The 25,158-nt window shown below is 49.0% G+C and overlaps 1 protein-coding gene across 6 annotated transcripts in view; it reads right to left on the bottom strand.

Moving 5' to 3' along the window:
- P4HA2 (prolyl 4-hydroxylase, alpha polypeptide II) overlaps window positions 1-24,467 on the bottom strand; it is a 34,664-nt gene extending 10,197 nt beyond the window's left edge. For 3 of the 6 annotated variants that reach the window (XM_008593716.1, XM_008593712.1, XM_008593715.1), the window contains exons 1-10: window positions 15,587-15,661; window positions 15,365-15,488; window positions 14,570-14,666; window positions 14,048-14,199; window positions 11,383-11,520; window positions 7,522-7,761; window positions 6,062-6,255; window positions 5,103-5,279; window positions 1,511-1,581; window positions 1,141-1,240 (exon numbers count right to left, since the gene is read on the bottom strand). In XM_008593716.1, coding sequence (XP_008591938.1) covers window positions 1,141-1,240; window positions 1,511-1,581; window positions 5,103-5,279; window positions 6,062-6,255; window positions 7,522-7,761; window positions 11,383-11,520; window positions 14,048-14,199; window positions 14,570-14,666; window positions 15,365-15,485 — 1,290 coding nt within the window. In that variant the 5' untranslated portion in view covers window positions 15,486-15,488; window positions 15,587-15,661. Of the gene's footprint in view, window positions 1-1,140; window positions 1,241-1,510; window positions 1,582-5,102; window positions 5,280-6,061; window positions 6,256-7,521; window positions 7,762-11,382; window positions 11,521-14,047; window positions 14,200-14,569; window positions 14,667-15,364; window positions 15,549-15,586; window positions 15,662-24,423 lie in introns of those variants that run through there. The other 3 variants (XM_008593713.1, XM_008593717.1, XM_008593714.1) reach the window with 3 other exon arrangements.
- Window positions 24,468-25,158: the final 691 nt, after the last annotated feature.

Genomic DNA, 25,158 nt, shown 5'->3' on the forward strand with positions numbered 1-25,158 from the left:
TTTTTTTTTTTTTTTTTTTTTTTTTTTTTTTTGTCTTTTTCCGTGTCCGGCAACGGATCGCAACCCTCAGTGTCGCCCCCGTACCGGACCGGGACCGGCAACAGGATCGCAACCCTCGGCGTTGCTCCCGCGCCTTGCTCAGCCAGTGAGCGGGAACCGGTCTGTATGTGGGATCCGAACCCTCGGCGGAAGCGCCACCACGCTTCCCAAGCGGCGCACTATAGCAGTGCGCCACCGGGCCGGCCCCGCTAATCTTTAAATATATAGAAATTCTACCCAAACAGAGAGATCCAGGGGACTCTGGAAAGATGCTAGTGAAATTTCACTGGCAGTGCCTCAGGTCATCAATTTTACAAAAGACCCCAAAGTTCCACTGTTCAGAAGGGAGCATAGCCATTGCTTATTTGAACTCAACACCCAAGAGAATACATTACTAAGAATCTTTACTCAAACTTTTCATCACGGTGCTGCCATGTTTCTTCACAATCACCTTTGAACAAAGGCGGAAGCCAGGATCCCAACAGGAGTATTTCGATAAGAACACTCTACCTTCACCAGCTAACTGGGCCAGGCCCCTCACTTCTCCTACCACCATACCACAGAACACTTTATGTCCAAGTGCATTTGACTGTGACTCAGAACCATAACCTCTGAAGATATTTTTATCTGTCTTAGAGGCTTCCCTGGAACAACTCAGGATCTGACCTTCTGTAGCAAGAAGACATGAATGAGCCTGCCATGCCCACCACTTATCCTTAGCTCCTAGCATGATACTTGGTAACACTGTAGATACTCTACTGATATTTGCTGAACACGTACTATTAAATGCTAGCAGGCATCATTAATTCTGGTTTCCCAACGTGAGATCACTCCATATTCACAGCATTGTGCATTCATGTAGTTTATTAGGACCCTAGGCCTGGTCCTAGGCACCCTGGGAGACCATCTAGCCAGAAATACTCCCTTCCCAACTCCTACAATCCCAGAGACCAGGTGTACCCGTGAGATCACTCCATATTCACAGCATTGTGCATTCATGTAGTTTATTAGGACCCTAGGCCTGGTCCTAGGCACCCTGAGAGACCATCTAGCCAGAAATACTCCCTTCCCAACTCCTACAATCCCAGAGACCAGGTGTACCTGCAATAATTCTGCAGTCTTTACTGTTAACCCTGTGATGTGCTGCATCCGACGATTTACTCGGGCCACAACAGGGTCATCATCCTCCTCCAACCAGGAGCTGGGTCAAAAGAAGAGGACAGAGAAAAGAAGACGGGGAAGGCAGGTTTAGATGAGGTCCTGTGCTATCTCCCCTGACTCAGGGCCAGCACTAACAGGCAGTGCAGGGTAAGTGCGGCAAGAGGGGGAGGAAGTACTAGCCAGCAGAACAAGCCAAGCCACCCTCCCTTGGGCAGGCACTGGGATGCCCTAGAGTTGGGGTTTGAGCAGCAGCAGCACCACCACCACCACCACCATCATCAGCATCAGCATCAGCACCACCACCACTTACCTTTTGGAAACCCTGTAGCTGGCAACAGTGAGGACGCCTGTCTTGGGATCACGAACAGTAGCTCGTGCAAGCTAGAAGGCAGGACGACAGGGCAGATTTATCCTTTTTTGCCTTGAGTGTTTTCCCAGAGAGAACTAGGACCAGATCTGCCACGCACATTAGTGGAGGAAGAAGTTTTGCAGGCAGTAGCTCTATTCAAGACCCCATGATCCTGCAGGCCAGGGCAGAATTCTGAGGCCTCCACATTCCCAGTCTGCTATCAGACTCTAGCCACTGCCCTGTTCGGTCACTTTCACTCCTCCTCCTACTCAGATTTATGCTGCCTGTGGAATTATGCCCGTGAAGTTTGCTTTGTCTGTCTATGCATCTGCCTGGACAGCCACCTCCCTCACCAAGCTCACACACCACCCCGGCCTGAGCACAGCCTGAGCTTTGCTGCACCCAACACATTCAGACTGTGCCAAGATCCCTGAACCTCAACCTTATGTGCATCTCTAGACTTGGTCAAGTTCCACAGTCCTTCTGGACTTCAGTGGCATCTTCTGCCAAGAAACCTATCCAGAAACTCTCCTGCTGCACCACCTCACACTGGGCTTCCACTGCTGCAAAGAATAAAGACACAGTTTTCACTCCCTTGGGAACCTCACAAAATCAGATGATATAACCAGGAAGGGATTCTACAAGCTGAGATAAGTGAACTGCTGCCTGAAAACCACCCACCCCCACATACACACTCATGCATACACACATACACACACACCCCTCATGTACTTCATCTCCCCCCAGTCTCCACAGACAGGCTTAGTGATACTCCCAAGAGACCTACTGCCTAGAGCCAGCCTCCAGGGAAAGGGTCCAAGTGCCTCAGCTATAGATATCTAATGATTTCACATGGGTGGAGCCACAGGCCGAGACAACCCCCACCCCAACAGCACTTCCCCTTAATTTCAATAAATTATTTGATAAGTGCCTACTATGTGCCTGGCATTATGCTGGGTGACTGAGACATGCCCCCTGCTGTCATACAACTCAGTCAAGTGGGGAAGGCAGAAAATGAGCCAGGTAATTGCAGCACAGTATAAGTAAGCTTAATATCTTGTGTGAGCTCAGCCTATGGGATTGAGAGTGGCTTCCTAGAGGAGAGGACCACCTAGCTGAGACTTGAAGAGTAAACAGGAGTTAGGCGGGTAGAAGACCATTACAGGAACAGGGAAGGAGCAGCAGTGCAAAGGCCCAGGGATGAAAATGGGTGTGGCACTGACTGAGGATTAGAGGTTATGAGAGGATAACCTAAGAGATGAAAACAGGCTGAAGAGGCAAGCAGGGTCTAGGGTCTAGATGCAACCTTATGGCCAACAAGACACACAGAAGGTTTTATGCAGGGGAGGCACACTTACAATCTGAATGTAAGAAGGATCACTGTGAATAGCTCATGGAGAGCTGACTAAGGAGGGGCCACAGGAGAAACAAGGAGGATGGTGAGGAAGCCACAGCAGACATCAGGGCAAAAAGGTGGCAGTGATCTGGGCCAGGACATGGCAGAAAGGATAGAGAGGAGTGGACAGACCAGAAAGTTGGTCAGGGTGTGAAATCCACCAACCTGGACACCATGCTGCTGGAATATGTTCTGGTAAAATGGCCGACGCACCCAGGACAGATGGCTTCTCTGAGCTCCTTCCTATCCATGGGCCCTCCCTTAGCTTTGGCTCATGCCAGTCCCTCCCTAATAACAACTGCAACCATGGCTAGACACCATGCAAAAATCTGAGCCTCAGCTTTGGCCTGACACCCACAAAGAGGTTCTAGATAGCTGTGCTCTGCCACTGGAGACAGACAGGGCTATTTTGAAAGCGCACCAGGGACTCACAGGCAGCTGCCAGGCATTCCCCACAGGCCAAGTTAAGCTCATTGGTCCTACTTCAAAGCCAGAATAGCATCTGTCCATTACAGCCTCCAGAAAGGAGAGATCAGCTAATGATGGCCAATATGTTTGGCTCTTCACATGGCTTCTGTTCAAAGACAAGTTTTCCCAACACTCCCTCCCCTACCCATGCCATGCACGTACATGTACACACTCACGTACATACGCACGCGTGCGCGCGCGCACACACACACACATACACACACACACACACGTCCTCAGTGTCTGCGACTGAGGGACAGGTAAGGAATCTCTCAGGAGATTTTGGCATGACAGTGCCTCCCTCACTAGTACTTCCCTAGTTTTCTTCCCTGGAGGACTGTGGAGCTGACCCAGAGAATCAGGTCCCCATTCTCCACACACACTGGCTAGACCCTCCCTCAGCCACATCAATGATACCAACAACTGACTCTAAGTCCTAGATGTCCTTGTACCTCAAGCCAAGGCTGTTCCAAGATGAGGTCCAGGGGCCAGGATTGAAACCTATTTCAGGTCTCCCCATAAACACAGGGCCTCCTAGCCACCTTGCCCACTACAGTTTTAGAAGCAGAGCTAAATCCTCCCTCCCAATCATCAGTGATGGAAGAAGGGTGAGATATGGCAGAAAGTAGATCTCTTTGAAACATATCAAATGGGAGAAAGTCTTTTATAGAAACAGAAAAATAATTTTATAACATGACATATATACAAAACCAATAGCCCATTGTATACTTAAGAGGAATTTCCAGGAAATTCAGGAACAAGTCAAGGATGCCTGTTTTAATAATGCTCTGGAAGTTCTGGGCAGTTCAATGATACAAGAAAAACAAAGGAACTGTATTAAGTATCAGGAAGGAGAAAAAATTTTCTCTATTTGCAGGTAATAATACTACCCAGACAACCCAAGAGAATTAGATAAAAACCAAAAAAGAAATAAGTAAATCCAGCCACTGGCTGGGATCTGCACAATTCTGTTTCCTCACGGGTAAAATGAAGATAGTAACATAGTCTACTTAAGAGATGTAATAGTTAATAAATGTTGAACACTTAAAAGGCATCTAGTCACACTTAAGAACTCAGTAAACATTAACTATTACTATGAAATGTATTTTTTTAAATCAATATTTTAGCATATAATAGCAAACTAGTAATGTAACCAGTTAAAATATGATGATGAGGAAACAAAGTAGAGTTACAGTAATGAGAAACCTACCTAGGAATAAACCTAACAAGAAATGTGCAAGGCTTATATGAAGAAACATTTAAAACATATGATCAAATGGATAGATCCGGAGAAGACCAATACTGTAAAGATGTACATTCTCCTCCACGTCAATCACTTCATTTGCCTTCCAGCTCCACAGGACTCAGCTTTGCAGCACCCTATGGCATATTTCCTAAAAACTCACCCATATACCAGTCCCCACCCAGGTGAACTGACACTTCTCACTGTGGGCCTTCCCTGCTCCCAGTGTGACCTGGCTGTCCACATCAGTTCCTTCATTTTTCTTCCCTACTGGACCATGAAACCACAAGGTCAGGCTGAGTCTGCAGCATCTAAGAAACCCCACAGTGGACTCCTGCTAGATATCGATAAAGACCATCTGTGTAAGCAAACAAACTGCCGTGTCATGCCAGGGACAAGAGAGAGGACCTGCCCCTTTAGTGCCCAAGAAGAACAGAGACACCTACTTTGGGTTTTGCAATCTCCTTGATCCTCTCGATTTCCTCATCAGACATGACATCGTAGTACCTGACGATGTGAGGGCTGTCCCACTCGTCCTCCTCTTTGAAGGGAGCAATGAGCAGCTGTGGCGCCCTGTTGCCATGGTGGTACCTACAGAAAAGCCTCTTCTGCTTCTGGGGTGTCTGGGGAGCACAGAGAAACAGGCCCCGAGCTGAGTCCTAACCCTCAGTCCCAGTCTGGCTGACTGCAGACACTGTTCTCACACCCCGTGGCCAGCAGCTGCTCCCTCCCACCCTGCCACAGAAGAAAACAAAAGCCCATCAGCTGACTGGCATGAAATGACACCCCATAAATCACACAATTTTTCTTCTCTCCCAAAGTCACCTCACGTCTGCAAGTCCTGTGATAGAGGGTAATTCCTGACCCCTTTCACAGAGATTTGAGTAAGTTCGAAGGGGTGGGGCAGGGAAGCATTTCCAGGTGATGGAGCCAGTGGGAGCCAAGCAGACATGAGCATGAAAAATGCCAAGAGCCTGCCTCACACCTGAGCCTCCTTGAGGAAGCAGTGGGATTCCAGGGCTCTCAAAGGCCACTGATGGCCGAGACAAAGCTTTACCACTAGCACTTGCTATGTCTTTATCACAGAGACTTCTGCTCCACTTGTACCATTACTTCCCTTGGGGCCTGTACATCCACACCCATCTTTCCTTCACTACAGTGAGTCAAGCAAAAGCTGGGCATGTTGAGATGGGAAGAGGAGCTCAGTCATAACTTAAGAGGATCAAAACTCTACCTGGACATCAGAGAATACCTACACATCAGCCTCAGCAGATGCTACGAAGAACTGGGGGAGAAGCTAAGAAAAGGACCTAATGACAGAGCAACATGCTCCCCAAATCTGCCTGCCCAGAGCCAGAGTCCAGGTCCACAGCCTGGGCACCATAACCCCCCTCATGTGCCTCACCAGTTTGATACCCTCCCCACGACAGAGGCTCTCGTACACATCCCTCTCGGGCAGGTAGTCCACAGGCCGCTCGTAGACGCCTTCTTGGGATGCTAGTTCAGCTTCTGTCTGATTTGATAACATTTTTTCTCTTTCTTCCTCCAGCAACTGCTCAAAGTACCGCAGATTCCCTCCAGCTCGTTCATGGCTTGGGTCTACAAAAAGCAAAGAAAAGGAAGGAAAAGGAAACCACAAACATCTGTTAAGTCATTTAGAGAAATTATTCTGTAAGTGGTTTCCCTCCCAGCATCTTGCTTGCACGCTGCATTCTGCCTTCCACACCACCCAACCAAGGTGCACTGATCGGAGCTGAAAAGCCAGCAGGGGATCTCCCACCTCGGTCAGAAATGAGAGAGAAGCATCATCAAAGAGGAGGACACTCAGCTAGCCACCAAGGAGGCTTCCTTCTCAGGCTTCCCTAGAGGTCCCAAGGTCCCAGGTCCAGAAAAACAGTCCAAAGTCCTGCCTCCTTCTCCCAACTTGGCTGTGTGCCTTTTACAACCATTCCCCAGAGTACGTCCACTGCTGGTAACCATATCATATGCTAGCCAAAGCTAGGACACAGGCTGAAATGCCAGCAAAAAGAACAGCCACAGCACTGTCTTGTGGACCTCACAACACCCAAAGCAAGAGAGTGGCAGGACTTCTATACCACTCCCCAGATAGGAAGTTGAGGCCCAAAGATGTTAAGAGACTTATGTTGCGGTTATATAGAAAAAGAATCCAAGTGTCTTGACTCCCTGTGCAAGGCTCTTACAAACTCACTTGACGAGATCCTCAAAGCGCTCTTCCTACATCAGTCTTGCAGGATTCTCATATTCTAGTTGACATCAGACTCAAGGCCACATGAAAAGCAACAGCATAAGAAAGTCTTTGCTGGTCTGTGAAATCCCAGATGACAACATTCTTACATATCAGTAAAAGGTGGAACAGATGGGTTTTAAAGGCACAGTGTTCTTGGCCTCCTTCAGTCCAACATCATAAGGCACACAAAGCACCAACGCCATGGTGAGTCGTACTGTTAGACCTCAGGCCTCTAACTAATAGCTCAAGTCACTGTTTGTCACTGCAGCAACCCTGAAGTACAGCTTGCTCAACCTGCTCCTGATGCAATGAAGGCTCCACCCTGCACAGTGCTGGATGCACCACAGCAGTGGGTCCTAATCAAAAAAGGGAGCATGTAGGTGCCACAGGGCTGAGTATTATCCGTCAGCAACTGGGCAGGGGCAAAGGCCAGGACTGAGGTGGGTAAGCAGCTGCTTGGTAGCTGGGCTGGGCCTGAAATCAGTAAGGCATTAGTCACTGGCCAGGTGACAGGTCAAACTGGCTCAGTCCAAGGAGAGGGATCATGTAGAAGCCAGCAAAGTCCAGTTCTTCTGCCACCCCGATCCCCACCTTACCTTCCCCTAGAATCTCCTTACCAAGGGAAAGCAGGCGGCGTGTGAGCTCCAGGGCACGGTGCAGGTCACCCAACTGGAAGACAGCATAGCTGAGGTAGTCCAGCACCTGGGACTTGGGTGTAGTAGCCTCTTCCCCAGCATCCAGCTGCTTTAGCACCTGCTCCATCCACAGCACCGTATGATAATAGTCCCCTTCATTATAGGCCGAGCGGCCCATTCCAAAGCAGTCATCCACACTCAGCATTGCCTGGTACTTGGTTCCTGCAGCAGGAGAAGCAAATAGCCAGGCTCCAAAGAATGTCTAGGTTAGGGAGGAAGATTCCCACTTCAATGAAAAGCCTGGGCCACTGAAAGGGGGCATTATCCAAGCAGAACCCTATCAGGGCTTTAGATCACACACACTAAAAGTCCATCGATACAGTGAGCACAGACAGGTTGGCCCGTCCCATTCTGAGGTTCACAGCCAACCTGCTAGCCTCAAACTCCCCTTCTCCCAAGTGGGAAGGGGCCTTGTCATGTGGAGCCCAGGAAGCCCACCAAGAAGTAGTGCTGAAGAGAGTATGAAGGTCCTGTGGGCCAAACAGGAGAAGAAATCTGGTGGGCAGCTGGCCATATAAGTCTGGAGGCTAGAAAAATTATCTGAATATAAAAAAAAAAACAGAATTTAGATGGCAGCAAAAGACATGGATAAGGATAATCATTTGCAGGAAGGAAGAGTCTGAGGAAAGAGTGGAGAACGTGGAGTCCCAGGGACCAACTGTCCAGAGAGGACGGACGGTGAATAACACTGAGAAAGAACTAAGAAGTACAGAAACGGAGTATGTGGGAGTGGTGTGACAGAGGCCAAGGGAGGCCAAGAGCCAGGGCTGCAGTGCCAGCTCTGGCTGTCAGGTGGCAGGGACTTTGGTGAGCACTAGCTCAGCACGTCTGTGACCATGGGTCATCTTCCACGGGCTGACGACTGGAAAGTGATCGTGAAGATAGTTTCAAGCCAATGAGAAGGAGCAGCTATAGGAAGATGCAGGATTTAGGGTGGCCTCAAGATGGGAAGGACTGTGTGTGTGTTCCTCAGAGAATAATGAGAAAATAGATCTCATAGAGAGCAAGAAGGGACTTTCCTCCCTGGAAAGCAAGGAATTCTTCCCACTATCCCCTTAACAGCAATCTGGATAAGGCTGACATGAAAGAACTGCCTCAGAGTGGGTTCTTTCTGCCTGATATCCAAGATGGGCCTCTGCCCAGAATGAAACCCCTACTGCAGTGGGTCGGCTGCTTCAGAGACCAGGGTCTGCTCCTCTGGTGGCTCTGGACCCAACAACATTCCTTTCTGGAATAGGAAGCTGGGGACAGTAAACAGAATCCCCCAGGGATTAGGGGGTTCCTGGGACCCTTTCCCCTCTCCTTAGGCCGCCACAGATCTTCTCTGGCTCTGTAGGCCCAGGAACCTGCACTGATGGAGGCAGTACAACACAGCTGAGTGAGCTGGATCTGCGTGAGCCTCGCTACGGCACCCACCAGCTGTGTGACTATGGACAAGCTACCTGGCCTAACTGTCAATCCCCTTATCTCTAAATAGAGATAAACCATCAATTTTAAAGGGCTTGTGACAAGAATTCAATGAGATGACATGTGAAGATGTCTCCTATGATCTCCAGGATACCAACAACCAGTAGCTATTACCAACATGTCTCACAGTTCCCAAGAATATTAAGAATGGGGAGGCTCCCAGGCACTCAACATCTCCCCCAAAAGCCAACTGGAATGTCTACTCGCTGGAGAGTACTCCCTGGAGAGTGACAGCTGAGCTGAGTGCTGAAGGGCAATCAGACAGCTGATATGAATAAAGAAAGTGGAATGAACAAAGGAGTTGAGCAATGGGGAAGCTGGATACAATGGGTGAGGAGGCCAGGGAGATGGGGTTATGCAGCACCTCAAAGACCACACAGAGGAGGAGTTTAGGTTTAGACCTGAAAATTAAGCATTGTGATCAGGAGTTCATGTGAACAGACATGTGCTTAAGTCCACAAGGAAGATGGTCTTAAGGAGTGAACTGGAGGTATGAGACAAGTCAGAATGGTTATTCAATAATCCAGTTGAGAAAGAAGTGGTCATGAGGCTGGAGTCAGGGGACAAGTACAGAAGACACTAGGGAGGTAAAATCCATAGGCTTTAGCATTCTGACTTAGGCAGCCAGTGATGAAGGTGTTTTTGCCAAGATAAGGGGTGAGGGAGGAAGGTAAACAATTCAAAAGGGGATAAGAATTTGAGTTTGGGACACATGACATTTGAGGAGTCCATGGCATATCCAAGCAGAGATGTCCCACAGGCATTCACCTACTCCAGTTGGAAGTTCAGGAGACAAGCCTAGGCAGGAAACACAGATCTGTATGTCATCCATGTACAGGCCACACCTCAAGTGATGGAAATAGCTGGGCTCACCTGCTGAAGGTGCTTAGGGAGAACATGAGGTAGGGGTGAGTCCTGGGGAGTAACTCCCTTCTGCCCCTCATCCCTATTCAGGACACTAACAGGTCTGTTAAATAAGTGTGAAAGGTCAATGCCAGGATATGGCTCCCTCCTACCACCAACCAATCTCACAGCTACAGTGTGAACAGATCTTGCAAGTGCCCTGAGCTGCTTTCTCACTCTGGCCTCATGACCTGGAATGGTCCAAGACTTGACAAAGGCAAAAATAAGAAGTCCACACCCCTTCCTGTTGGCTCATCAGACTCCTCAGTACCAAGGCTCCAGGCCAAGACCAGCCAATAATAGAGTCCCTCAGCTTTTGTCTGCTCTAGGGTCCCAGAGGTGAGGTGGCATCAAAGGTCTAATGGGGGCCTAACTGAATCTCTGGATTTACTGGTCTGTAATAGCCCCTGAAACCCAACATATCTTCTTATAAACATTAGGGCAGTCCGTGGGAAAGGGACCAGTTGAGAGAGAGAGAAAGAGGGAAAGAGAGAGGGAGAGGGAGAAAGGAGAGAGAGAGAGAGAGAGAGAAAGAGAGAGAGAGAGAGAGAGAAAAGGGGTGGGAGGGAGAGAGAAAATGAACGATAAGAGGCCAAAAGAGAAGAAGCAGAGACTGGCATACCAGGATTCAAAGGAGGGGAGAATATCAGGAAGAAGGGGGCAAGAAACATATTCAGTGCTGCTGAAATGTTAAAGAACATTATGCCTGAAACACATCCACTAGCTTCACCAGCAAAGTGGCCACTGGTGATCTTGCAAGAGCAGGACCAGTGGAAACTGTGGGGAAAAGAGCCAGACATTGTGGGTTCAGGAGTACACTAGAACCAGAGACACTGAGAAAGTGTAGATCACTCTATCCGGCAGCCTAACTAAGAGGGGAGAAGAGAAGAATCAGCGGCAGAGACTCAAAAGAGCATTGCATCCTAAAAGAGGTATCTGTAAGGTAAGCAAAAAACAGAACCTATGTGTGAGCTCAGGGGAAAGAGGTGGAGACAGAATGAACAGGAGCAGAGACTAACTGAGGGGATGCAGGACAGAGGGGCAGTGAGTCCAGAGATCAGCCTTGGCCAAAAAGAAATAGGAGGGTGGGGGAAGGAAGAAGGTCTGGATGCAGATCTGTGTGGTACTCGGGGGGCAGAGGCCAAGGATGTTCCTGAACAGCAGCCTCAGCTTTCTCTGAGACACAAGCAGACAGAACCCCAGCTAATATAGGAGGGAGGTGGCAGAGCAGGAGCTGAGGGGAGGTGACTGTCATGGCCACTGGAGATTGGCACCAACCGGGGACACAAGAGAGGATCACCTCCAGAGGTGACAGTGCACCTAAGGGTAGAGACCACAAGTGCTGGCAGTTCTAACCTGTCCAGCCACCAAAGAGACACACATGAACAGGTAAAGCCTGGAATGGTGAGGTACCTGGAAGATCCCCTCTGGAAATTGTGTCTGGGTCCAGCTTGTATGTGTCCTGAAGTCTCATCAGGGCCTTAGCAGCTCCCATCTCATCTTCATCAGTGGGGAAGAACTGCCGCTGCACTGAGAGGTTGGCAATAAAACCTTCCAATGACAGTGAGAACAAGAGATTACCCTTCATCCAGGGGCAGATTCCACCTGGGACCAGAGAAACAGCCACAAGGGGGTGTCTGCCTAGTGGAGTCTTCCTGCCCCTTCTCCCAAAGGCTGTTTCCCCTTCCACCAGGAAGTCATCCCTAATGGCTCCAGTCCATAGGGACTTTTCCCTTCTTACTCCTCACACACCTACTGCCTGTGCTGCTCATTTGGAACTGAACAGAAACAGCCCCCACACTGGTTAACATTTGGGAGTCTAGAAGTCTTGGTTCCAAAGCATTCAATCAGATCTGGTAGAAATAGAAAGAAGAGAGGACAGAGAGGGTAACTGAGAGGAGCACAGGAAAGGACTCAGGGAGGACTTGTCACCACCCAGTGGAAAATGAATCCCGTGAAAAACCTTGATCCAGAATTATTGGGCTGGCCAGGCAAACACAGACTTCCAGCCCACACCTCTGGTTAGGAGTCCAAGGGACAAAAGTAGGCAATTCAAGGAGCCTAGCTGGGGCAACTCATTACTGATCACTGGCCCTTATCACCCATAAAGGTAATGATGACAGTCCTGAAGGCATTTGGTACTGCCCTTATCCCCCAAATTACCAGCTGAGAGATCATCTGGCCAGGCCAAGCACCAAGATGGGGCTGCACCAGCCCAGCGTGGCTTGTTCTGCTTTGTAAGGTACTACTACCACTCAGACCTACAATGAGCTCAGAGCATGAACTCCCCAATTATGGTGCTCAGCATCACAGCCTGAAGCCCGAGAGAATCCCTAACCACAGTTCTGGGACTCTGAGCCCTAGCTATAAAGCAAGACATGTACCTCCTGCAATTCCAGGACTCCAGGTGGGAGCCAGACCCTCCCACGCTGATTTAGGACCTTTGATTCTGCCTGTGAGCTGGAACTCAGAGGGAAACTCCAAGGCCATTCCTTCCCTAGCTCTTCCCAAGAGCAAGAGCACCCACTGCCGCCTACTCTCACAATTTCAGGTTCAAACACCCACTTCTAGCCATGTCTGGGGACCCAGGAACCAAGAGGCTGCAGCCCTGTCTTCCCCACAGCTTCACAGTCAAGGACTCTAGAGTCTAGAATCCAGAAAAAATAAAACATGCCCCAAGAAAAAGCCAAACTGTCAATGTGCTCCCTAATTTCAGGGGCAGCAAGAACTCAACCAGAGATGAAAACAATCTTTTGCTCTCTGGGCCTGTACTACCTCCTTCCAGGTAATTAAAAGGTTTTTCAAAGGAACCAGGTGTTGGTGGGGTGAGGAAGGGGAAGGCGGGTGGAGAACAAGATCAAAGAGTGGAGGTCCTCCAAGCAGGCTTAGTATGCTGCAGTGCAGGCAGAACAGCCTGTTCTGAGCTACAGTCCCAGGCTAGGAGGCGGGAGTCTGAGAAAGGCAGCCATGGTTTCTGGAGGCAGTGAGCTCACTGGGCACAGCTCCAGCCCAGCTGAGCTCACCAATCCCTCCCAGAGGCCACCCTGTCCCCAGCCAAGCCCAACCCAGTCTGGCCGCATGGGCCGAAATGTCTCAGAGAGACAGCTAGTCTGAAGTTAATGAGTATTCCCAGCTCAGAGAAAAGAGACAGTAAATAGGAGTCAAGAGGGCCCACCTCCAGATCCACCCTGCCATCTCTTGTTGACAGGAAAGTGTTAGAGCATAGAAAGTACTACCACAGTAAAAGCACCAACCACAGTTAAAGGCTTTTAAAAAGTTCATACTCTGACCTGTAAATACTACTTCTAGGAATTCACCCTAAAATAAAAATGAGAGGTAGGCACAAAGACATATCTAAAAATTTCCTGATAATTTGGAAACAATCCCAAGTCCACTGACTTGACCAGTTTTACAGTGTATCAGCATGACAGATTACTGTCCAGCCACTAAAATCATGTTGCAGAAGAACATTTCATGGCAGATAAACTGGGAAATTCAGAAAAAGAATTTATGCTTATGTCAAAAATCTGCCAATAGACATGTTTTGTTTGTAAAAGGTATGAATAGGCCTATGCTCCCCAGCTTGCCCTGGTCCCATCACCTAGACCATTTGACTCATTTTTATTAATTCACTTGTCCCTCAAAGCAAATGCACCCTGATATATATATGCATGGTTCCATTTTTTAAAAATGTATATGCATGTGTAGAAAGACTGCAATTTTAATAGTGCTTATCACTAGCCTATTAGATTAAGAACTGTAATTTTCTTATGTGATTGTTTTTCTTTCCAACTCTTCTATAAAAACACGTATTACTAAAGTATAATTTTTTATAAATGTCATTACTAAAAAAATAATAATAATAAAAACACCATGAAAAGTCAAAAACTGATTATTACTACATGTTAGAAAACAAGGACAGCCAATTGCTAGGTCCTCACAGAGAATAGAGAGAGCATGGGCTGGCAGGGTCTGCATTCACACACCATATTTGCCCACCAACACCTAGACCCCAAACAGGCTCAGACCCAAGTGCCCAGGCATGAGCACACAAACATATGGGCTCACTGTCCCTCACCTGCAGCTGAGTCCTGCAGGACAAGGTCCTCTAGTGCAGGCCAGTCTGTGTTCAGCCGCTTCACCAGCTTGTAGGCATTCACAGGGTGGGCCAGGTAGCCCTCAGGATCAGCAGCCGACTTGCTAGTCAGGGCTTCCATTCTGTCAGCCCAGCTGTGGAACCAGAGGAAAAGGAAGAATAACACACACACCATCATAGGTCTTCCCCTGTGGTAATTGCCCTAGTGAAATAGATCCTTTTCATCAAGAGGCAATACAAATATAGTAATTTTCCAGTTCTAGCCCCTTAAACTAGATAAGAGCTGAAACTCCAATGTAAGCAAAAGGTCTTAAATAGAAAGGGAAAAAATGATGATTTTTTAGCCCATGTACTTAGCTACTCTAGAGGACTGGCATGAACTAACCACCAGGCAAGCCCCATGCCACCATCTCAAGGGATTCCTCTTATAGGCAACCTGGATGGGTTCCTGGGGGCAGGGGGAAAAGAGGGCTGACTCAGCGTGTGTGCAGAGACTTAGGACACCTCTTAATCTTGAAGAGCTTGGCTTCCTCCACGAGGATATACTCCTTGAGAGACTGCACCAAGTCTTTCTCTGCATAAATCAGGTCAGTCATGTGCCCTGCAAGGGAGACAGAAAAGGGCTAGTGAGAAAGAGATGGTCCATCCTCCTTTCTTGGGGCACAGAACATCAGCACAGAAGCAAGTTCTCTGGGCCAATGGCATGTCAACTCTCTGGGGATCATGGGGTCTTGGAGTTAAAGGGGACATAGGCACTCACATGGTCCTGGCCCCCAACTTCAAGAAGAGAGAAGCAGAGGTGCCAATGGGATGTTTGTGATAAGTGTATCTGGGGTTATCAAGGAAGAAGCCCCAAATCTCATTCTCCCGCCGATACCCAGCTTGTCATGTCACTGGGCTCATCATATGAAACATCCTAGAGGCTCATCACATGAAAACAATCTCTGAAACTTCAGGTCAGAAGGAGAGGAGGAGCTGGACACAGAGTGTTCACTGCTGAGAACCATTCTTTGGTCCAGGGGTAAGGTGGTCAGAAAGACCAGAGTCCAAATGCAGCCTGCACACTTCCCAGAGAGGAGAGCCCACAGGGCTGTCACAGGGGCTGGCTCCCAGGACTTCCAGACCATCAGGATCTCAGAGGGGAAAACAGCAACTTTGCAAGCTCCACTCTCCCCAGAACTGGCCAAAACCAGTGGATGCAGCCAACCCGTCCTGAATGTGAACAGGCCTCAGGAAGTGACATCCCTAGCATTTGAGCCAAGGGTTGCTAAGGTAGATTATAGTTTTGTTAGCACATACCAATAGAGGTAAAGAATTCGGCCCGTATGCAGCTCAGGACACCAAACAAGGCCATCAGCAATGTGGACGCCTGGAATTTCATGGTCACAGAGGGAGGTGTCTGCAAGGCATTCAGTGGCATTCACTGGATCAACACAGTGAAAAAGAGCAACTTAGCTGTGGAGATGTATACACTTGTGTACACATACACACATAATTAAACATACCAAAATCCTGGCCTACCATGGAGAAGCTAAAGGATATTCAGGATCTCTAGTGGAAAGATCACAGGCTGTGGAACCAGTGGTATGCGCTCAATTCTGGTCTCAGCTCTGTGAAGCCACGTGCCCCGGAAAAAGGCCCCATCCTCTCAACTCCTGGTGACTACCTACAACGTAAGAAGGCTGAAACACAGTGGGGTACAGTCACCTCTAGTGCTAATTATCTGTCAGTCCAAGATTCTGGCCAACCCCTCCTCATTTCACAGACTACCTGTCTGTTTCTATCTTACATTCCAACACATGTGCCAGGATAGTACCAGGTGCTGGGGACCCAGCCCCTGCCCACAAGGAGGTGACAGTACAAGAGACAATGACAGAAAGAAAAGTTGGCGCAATACACTCCAGAGGACCCACTCCCAAAGGTGTACAGCAGATGGTCAGCCAGAAGAGGAATAAAACTGACCCCTGCCGGTCTGCACCTGCCACAGAGAGAGAAATCAGGGGAGCTGGACTCCTGAGCAGACACTGTTCTTCCTGTGGTGAGACTCCTTGGCAGACACTGTCCTCACTGGCCAGTTACCATTCATTCACAAATATTTACTGAAGACTCACAAATGCCAGACACTGAGGGAGGCACTCAGAATACAAAAATGAATCAGCCACACAAGGCCAAAACCTCGGGCTGGCTGCTGGCATGGGGAAGAGGCCAGCTGCTGTCTTCTCATCTGCCTAGAAATAGGCAGACCCAACTCCGAGGGCAGCTGGCACAATTTGGGTGAGCCCCACTGACAGTGGACCTAAGAACACATTGGAAGCTGCAGACACTGTCTCCCAGCTCAGCCACACAGCCCAGAGCATGCTGAAGGACCAGCACCCATCTGGGCCCCTGCTCTGCCAGTCCTTCCTCTTCCTGCTCTACTTTAGCCAAGTCACACCAATTGCTCAAATGGAAATTTACTAAGAAAAAATAAGGAAAATAAAGGAAATATAAATGATTCCCCAAAAAACATAAGCATTATCTGACAGAATTCTAAGTCTGAGCTGACTAATGCCAGTCCATTAACTTTTTGCTTGCCATAGTTGATTAGAAACAGTCATACCCACTGCATTAGTCCACTTCTGTTGCTTATAACAAAATACCTGAAACTGGGTAATTTATAAAGAAACAATATTTACTGCTTACAGTTTTGGAGGCTTGGAAGCCCAAAGTCCAAGGAACACATCTGGTGAAGGCCTCATTGCCAGTGACAGTGATGCAGGGATCTCACATGGCAGAAAATGGAGTAGAGAAAGAATAACCTCCTCATTCGCGCTCTTTTTAAAGCCACCAGAACCATTCCTATTTTCCAAGAATGGATCATTCATTCATGAGGGTATCCAATGATACCTCTCCAATCAACCTCTCCAAGGCCCCACCTTTCAATTACCACGATGGGATTTCCTAGCCTCTTAACCTCTCACAGTGGGGGTTAAGCTTCTTATACATGAACTTTGGGGGACACAGTTCAATCCACTGTACCCATTCCTCATCTCACCCTTTCAGAAGATACCCCAATCCATATGGTTCCAGGTTAGGCTCAGAAAAGGCCAACCACAACCTCCATCCCCAAATGGGTTCCTCTATCAGGAAGAAAAGAGAATAAATGAATGGCCCCATGTATTCATGCCCCTGCCAAATGTCTGCAGAGCCAAAAGCATGCCTATCACAGACTAGGCATTGGGGACCCAGAGGCATACAGGACAATTATCTTTCAACCCAGAACCCGCTACAAGATAGGGAGTACTGGGCTATGCGGTCCATTATAGACTTAGGGCGGCAGAACACAGTAACTGAAAGGTGGTGAGTAGGCCTGGGCTAGCCCTGAGGTGGAGCCCAGGACCTCCTGGTTCCAGCCACAGATCTGCTCCCAGTCTGCACCATACTGCCTTTTCCATCCCAGGACTCCAGAAGGCCTCTTTTTTACTTACACAAGCCCCTTTCACTTAAAGGAGTGGGTGTCTGTTCCTTGTACCTCAAGAGGCTTGACTACTTCAGGACAGCACCTTCTGTGTGTAAAGAGGGGACCAGAGCAGGCAGGATATATCTGTGGACAGTGAAGGACCAGCAGTCTTCCCCTCAGAGCTGGGTGGTGGGAGAGCAGGGCCCAGGTAGGAGACCAGATTAGAGATGGTTGGAAGTGGGAACCCCAGTACTTCTCCCCTGCTGTGTCACCAGGTACAGCTGCACACCTCTTCAGAGATCAGGTAACAGATTCTGGGGAGGGAGAAACCTCTCCATTCCTTTCAGATCACCCTGCTGATACCATTTATAGCTTATACCTTATAACACTCAGGAAAAATCAGCCAGGTTTTTTCATTACATGAATACCAACTGTCATTTCTCTGGAATGTGTTGTCTGGCTTACTGAGCCCATCCACAAATCCCAGCCTGGAGGCAGAGCCTCAAAGAATCAAATGGGGTTTTGGGAAATAACTTACCAAGAGCCTGCAAAGTCCTGCTCCGGCAGGAAAGGAGGATGATGACTCTGCTGGCCCAGAGAGCTGGGCACCCCCAAACAGCTCCTAGATTACCACATCAACACTGCCATGCCAGACAGGGGTATCTTGGAGCCCCATCCTGTCTCTCCTGATCCTGGGCCCCTGAACTCAAAGGCTTTATACAACAGGTCATCTAATGAGGGTCAGACTGGGAAAAGGCAGCATTCAAGAGGGACTGTGCCCCACAATGTGGGAAAATCCAACCCCCACCCCATTTCATATCGACACCCAGAGCTTGATTAGAACAGAGTAGGTCAGAGTATGTGTGCCTACCCAGTGCCCTCACAAAGTATCCAGTGCTGCCAAAAGCCCTCTCAGGAAATCCATGCAGAATGCTCTCAGAAATCCATGCAGAATAGGCCTGGAGAGACAATGTCAAATCCCCTTTTATGAAAAACAAAGTGGCACCAAGCCTGAGCAGAATGACAATGTTAAGTTTTATGTGAGCTGCATCCCCAAAGTTTAAAACAATTTCTGCCCTGTATCAGGCACCCAAGAAATAATACTTCATCACAGATTTGTTCGAATTAGAAAACTACAGCAACAGAAGATTTTACATTTCTTCCGTATAATGGATTGTCAGGGAGTATATAAGAATGAATGCTGTATGTATATCAACATGGAGATCAAAGCATACTCTAGTGAGGGCCGGCCCGGTGGCACACTGGAGAGTGCGCCGCTTGGGAGTGTGGCGGCGCTCCCGCCGAGGGTTCGGATCCCATGTGGAGACCGGTTCCCGCTCACTGGCTGAGCGCGGTGCGGGGGCAACACCGAGGGTTGTGATCCCGTTGCCGGTCCGTAAAAAAGACAAAAAGGAAAAAAAAAAAAAAAAAGCATACTCAAGTGAGAAAAGGAGACCCCAAACAATACATACTCTACAATCCCATTTTTGTAAGAAAAAATTCATATGTGTGTGTGTATGCAAGAAAAGAGTTATCTAGCTATATCTCGGTAAAGTGATTTTATTTTTCTTCTTACGTTTATTTGTTTTCTTAATCTCTCTACAAGGGATTCTATAGGAATTTTTTTAAATTTTAAATTTTATTTTTTTCATTGTATGTGTTTATGGGGTACAATTTGTTGTTTGAATATTAAAATATTTTACAATATACTTAAAATGTAAAAGAAACAAAACGGACCCTTCTCAAATAGACTCCAAAGGGGCCCTGACAGCCCCAGAGTTTGAACCCCCACAGGGAGGTTCTGCAAAGCCTGCCAACACCCCAGCGACAGTGATTCACCCACCAGGCAACTGGCACTGTTTCTAAGCACAGGACAATTCCAAAACACACAACCAGAGGCCCCATCAAGCCTGTTCTTTGGAACGCACATTAACAACCTGGCCAAATGGCCATGAAAAGATGTTTCCAGCTGCAAACCAGCAGCGTCCTTAACTTCTCCCCTTACCTCATCATGCAGGACCCTCTGCCAAGCTCCCAGCTGCAACTCAAATGCAGCAGCTTGAGTTTTAACAATGTATTTAACAGCCTAGAGACAGAACATGGGTTTGTTGAGAACAAACATGTCTTGGTTGGCACTGAACAAGAGGCGGCCTGCCTTCTGTGAAGTGGCAAAACCTGCCTGAACAGACAGAGATCCCCCTCCCCCATGGCCCTGCTGCCTCCCAGTGCTGTGGCCAACTCTGGGATGGCAGAATTGAGAGGACCTATATGCTCAACCTAGGAGGAGCTGTGCAGAGAGGCTCCAGGAGACCTTGCCACCAAAGCACATGGATGTCCATTCGGGCCCAAAGTTGCTATCACTGGCAACCCAGGGAAGGATGGGAGGCATCCTACTCCCCTTACCTGATGCCATGCCTCAGCCATCACGCTGGTCTGAGCCACCCCTAACTCCCCCTACAGCCATCCTGGTCCCCACCTGCACTGGCATCTCCACATCTCATCTGGACTCCCTCCCACCTCTGCTCTACAAAGTAGCCAGCACAGCTTACTGAAGCCCCTCCTTTAGCTATCTATTGCCATTAGGATAAAGCCCAAACTCCTTAACCCAAAGGGCCTTTCTGACTCTATATGACCTGGCCCTGCTGCCCTCTCCACCCTATCTCACCACTCCAGGTTTGATATCTTCAACAACTACATCTTGTGAAAAATAGTCTCTTTCACCAAGAATCTAATGAAGCCTAGATGTTCATCTTCATCTATCCTTATACCTTCTCTATTCGTACATGAACATGTTGATTTCTACTTCTCCACTTGGGTACCATCAAATCCACAGTCTCCTGCTTCAGTAACTTGACAATGAAGTAGCAGAGAAGGCTGTTAAAATCAACATGCAAATGCCAACTTGGCTTTTCAGTCATAGTCTTGGCAAAGACTTGGCTGTCTGGGTGAGACTAACTCATAAGAAGGAACTACACATGAGGACAAAGTCCATACACCACTACACTAGATGCGACTTACATACTGCCTCGTACTCTCTTGGTCTCACCTATCTCCTGGGCCTAGGGCCACTTGCTCTGCCTCACCCCAGTGGAGGAGACGGTGCAGCCCATGCCAGAATCTCTGGCTCCTCCCATTAGTTCCAGACTCTGGTAAAGCACCACACTGGCCTCTCCAGTGGTTACCAAAGAGCCCTTGGTAGTGCAACCAAAGAGTGAGGGGAAGTTAACGCCTTATGAAGCAACTGATCAGTAAAGAACAGAAGACAAGAGGTCAACAAATAAATTCTCTCTCCAGGCTTCCCAGGCTAAAATTCTGAGGCATGGAGTTTCTACACAGCTTGAGCAGAGATGTCCTGAATGTCTGAACAACTAGATCTCTGTGCAGAGTGACCAGCTTGCTAAAGCACAATCTCGTATTTGCTTCCCATCCTTCTCTACCTCACTTTTCTTCTCCCTCACCCTGGCTGCCCTGCAATTACACCTTCCAGTAAAACATTAAGCTCTACCTCAGGCTCTGTTTTCTGGGAACCTAGTATAAGTTAATCACTATTTATGTTCCAAAAATCTTTCATTTCTACCATCTAATCCCCACTAAAACCCTGTAAGCTAAATAATATCTCCATTTCTAATTTAAGATAGATAACTGAGGCTGAGAGGTTTCCTACACACCTGATATCCGAGAACAAATCAATGGCAGAACTGAAACTCAAACCCAAAGCACACTTTCTGCTAGATACCGATGCCATCAAATCCTACTCAGTAATATCTGTTACCTTATAGCAAGGGGCCTCCCAAATAGTGGAGTCACACTTTGCTCTAGCAGAGCATGCCTGCCCACATTAAGGACTTTGTCATGGGTTACCCCAAAGGTTCACAAAGCAGGTTAGTGACATCCCTGGATGGATTCCACCAGAGGAAGCAGAGCAACAGGGACTCAAAAAACCACAACATAGTGCCCTGAGTTTAGGTGGGCAATCACTCCTACCCCAGACATCACAGCACTCACCAGTAACCAACCATCCCAGCATAGGGCAAGACAGTACAGTCCAATGGGAAGGCATACCTGCCCTGAGGTCAGACAGACCCAGAGTTAAGTCCTAGCTCCATCACCACCTTCCTGGCTTTGTGACCTTGGACAAGTTACAGGCTTCTCTGAGCCTCAGTTTCCCCATCTATATAAAGATGATAATACTAGCATCTACTATCTCACAGGGCTATTGTGAGGACTGAACGAGATGACAGCTGTCAGTGGGTAGCCTAGCACTGGACACAATTTACACCACTCATTAGCACCAAGGGCACCAGAGGAACATGAGTGGACCTGAAGCGGCTAGCTGCCCAGCCCAAGTCATTTGATCCCTGGGTGAGGAAGAAGGTCCAGACTAGGGGACAATACGATGCAAACAAGGCAAAATCCATGTCCCAGGAGTGCCAGAAGAAATGAAACATTTAACTCAGGAGAGACTAGAGTCAGGTGTAATGTATCACATTAACCATTGGGGCATACCCCCAGAACTGGTCAATCACTAGCTCTAAAACTCACCAAGGAAAGTTCTCTGGCAAAAGGCAAAGGACTGGACCAACACCCTTGGATCTCATGTACTTCTGTGCCTCTGACCTGCTCATTCCAGGTTCCTATACGTACCAGGCCTCAGGATCTCTGCCACACCCTGGCCCTTAGGAATGCCAGGTACAGAGAAGGCTACCCTGTAACAAGCACTTCTTGAAAGGTCTAGAGTAGATGCTGGCCTGTGACCAGCCTCAGACAGACCCCATCTGAGCTGGAGAACATATTACCCAAACACTTAATCCTCTGCCCTGCAATGACACCAAACTGAACAAAAACTTTCTCCTATGGAGGGCTCCAAGAAGTCTAGTCCAGACTTTTCATTCCCCTGAGAATAAAAACCATCTATTTATCCCTCATTCCATGTTCCCAGCAAAAAATCCACAGCCTGCAGGACCCACCAGCCCTCTTTGCTCTAGAGTAGGCTAACTTCCCACCCTAGGGCACTTCAAAAGTCCAAATTGCTAGAGTTAAGCAACTTTTTCAAAGTTTATCTCTCACCCCAGGACATGGGCTGGGCTTGCACGTGCCTGCATCACGGCATTTCCTGCCAAACTCCATCTGCATAAAATTAAACTCTTGACAGATCCCAGGAGCCAGGGACACACCCACCAGCCTTCCACACACTATCGGCCGGCCAGCGTGGCCACAAATCAGCCAAGGCTTTGCATCCAGCCTCAGACCCTCCCAAGGATGTGGGAGGGAAGAGTCAAAAAGGGAAGTTTTTTCAGGAAATGAGAAGACCCTAGATTTCCTCAACCCTCTCATTCCTCAGAGCTGCACCCACACAGTCTCTTCCTTCAATGAGCACTCACACAGTGGGCTCCTCCCCTGGTGCGTGGATAGCTGCCAGCATCAGGCAATAATCTCAGAGAGATTATGAGCTACCCATAGGCAAGAATAGTGCCTCAGTCACCTCCTTTTCCTCCTCCCTCATTCCAGCCCCAGCACACTAGGCAGAAGTCAAAGCACACGGGTGGTACTCAAGAAATGACAGGATATCAGCTGTGGCCAGTCTAAACCACTGGCAAAGTAAGTACTCTCTTGGGCAACCCATTGCAGAGCTTATAGCAGGGTACAAGGGCCTATCACAAGCCACAGACAAAAATGCCTCAGCTTAGTTTCACTATGTCTGCCTGCTGAGCTCTCAGAGAATTAGGGTGCTCCAGTAAGATAGCATCTTTAGGATGAGGCCCCCGGCCAACACACTCCATCCTTGCTATGTGGCTTCACTGGCAGGCTACACAGTAGAAACGCTTGGCCATGTGGAAACAAGAAGGCCCCAGAAGAAAAGAATTCAAAGCCCAAACATCCTATGACTGGGGAGAAGTGAACAGAGGCTGGGCCCTGAGGCCCAGAATCACAGTGATGGATTGCCCCTTGGACACTTCAGGCACAGTTTAAGCACAAGCCATATGAAATCCTGGTTCATTTAACAGAGAACTAAATCATAGAACCTGCTGTCTCAGATGTGATACAGGCTAAGTAACAAGCAGCAGCCTGCGAAAACATCCTATAAATTCTTAGGTGTACAATAGACCTCTGCAAAGTCTGGGACATTTGAGACTGCCCCAAACTACAAAATGATATCCTCGACCTTTGCTCTTAGGGCTAGGATCTCCTGCAAAAGGGCCCGGGCTGTTGGGCCCCAGATGGTCTACATCAAGAAGCACAAGGTCAGGTGTCACTCTAAAGCAAAAGACAAGTCTCAGTCTTGGGAGGACCTCCAATGCTCCCTACACCATCTTAAAGAATTCAGATTAGGGACCGGCCCGTGGCTCACTTGGGAGAGTGTGGTGCTGATAACACCAAGGCCACAGGTTCAGATCCCTACATAGGGCATGGCCGGTTAGCTCACTTTGGAGAGCGTGGTGCTGACAACACCAAGTCAAGGGTTAAGATCCCCTTACTGGTCATCTTTCTTAAAAAAAAAAAGTCAGATTAGAACACAACAGCCAGGGGCCTACCTGTGCTGCCCAGCAACACTTGAGACAGGAAGTGCCCTGATCCACAGTCATGCTGCAAGGGTTCACTGAGCACCTTTCTCATGCAGGGCACAATACCAGGCACCATCCTCTCACTCCAGGCTTTTGTGGATAGGATCCGTGGGCAGCTATCCCCTAAAGTGTCACTTCCTTATCACCTTGCGTCCCCTAGAGTGCCAAAAGAATGAGGTTGGCTCAAGTCTGCTGCCACTCACACAGGCTATTCCTCTGTTCTGGTTACCCTTTTGCCAGCCTTCATCTGATAACTGCAGGTCATGGATCACCTCCTCCAGGAAGCCCTCCAGCCTGAGGTATCTGTTCCTTACCAAATACCCACAGCCTGTGCTCCCTTCCAGCACAGCACTCACCACACTGCTCTGAGCCTGGACTTTCCCGGTCTTCCAGTCCGCCTGCCCCACTGGACTAGCAACTCCTTGCAGCTTCTGGCACACAGAAGAGTCCGTTTGTTGAATTAGTTTAATTACCACAGGTCTCTGCAGCTGCTGAGGAAAAACAACGCTAATTCCACAGGGACGTCTGGATGGGAAAGACGACTTTCTGATCCAACAGCCCACCTAACGGCACCAAGCTGGATGGACCCTGCCCGGCCAAGACCACAGACCCCTAGCCCTCGGGAGGGAGGAGAATGGGCCTGACAAGCATTACGCGGCCCCTCAGGGCCAGGCCCGCACCCCTGCTCCAGCCGCCACCGGCAGCCCTCGGGGTCAGGCCGCCCCTTCCCCAGGGGCAGCGGGTTAGGGCGGCCAAGTGTCCGATCCCGGCTGCCGAGGGGACCCGCGGGAAGGGCGCCGCTGATCTCACCACCCTGAGCTCAGGAAGGGATGCGGGCAGCGGGACAGAAACCCAGACGGGGGCAGAAACAGGGCGGAGAGCGCGGGGCTGCGGCCCGGACTCCTCTGCGGACGACGCGACCCCCGGCTTCGGCCCCCAACTCCCGGCCCCGGGAGGGCAGAACGCACCGCCCGGCGACCCCTGCCCGCGCCCGAGCCCCGCAGCTGACCCGGAGGCCCAGCGAGCAGAGCGCCCACCTGGACACGCGCCGCTCCCGGCGTTTCCAGAACCTCCCGCGGCGCCGCCCGGCC

Source organism: Galeopterus variegatus, unplaced genomic scaffold (assembly GCF_000696425.1).
Source record: "Galeopterus variegatus unplaced genomic scaffold, G_variegatus-3.0.2 Scaffold9560, whole genome shotgun sequence".
In the NCBI taxonomy this organism is placed as follows: domain Eukaryota; kingdom Metazoa; phylum Chordata; class Mammalia; order Dermoptera; family Cynocephalidae; genus Galeopterus; species Galeopterus variegatus.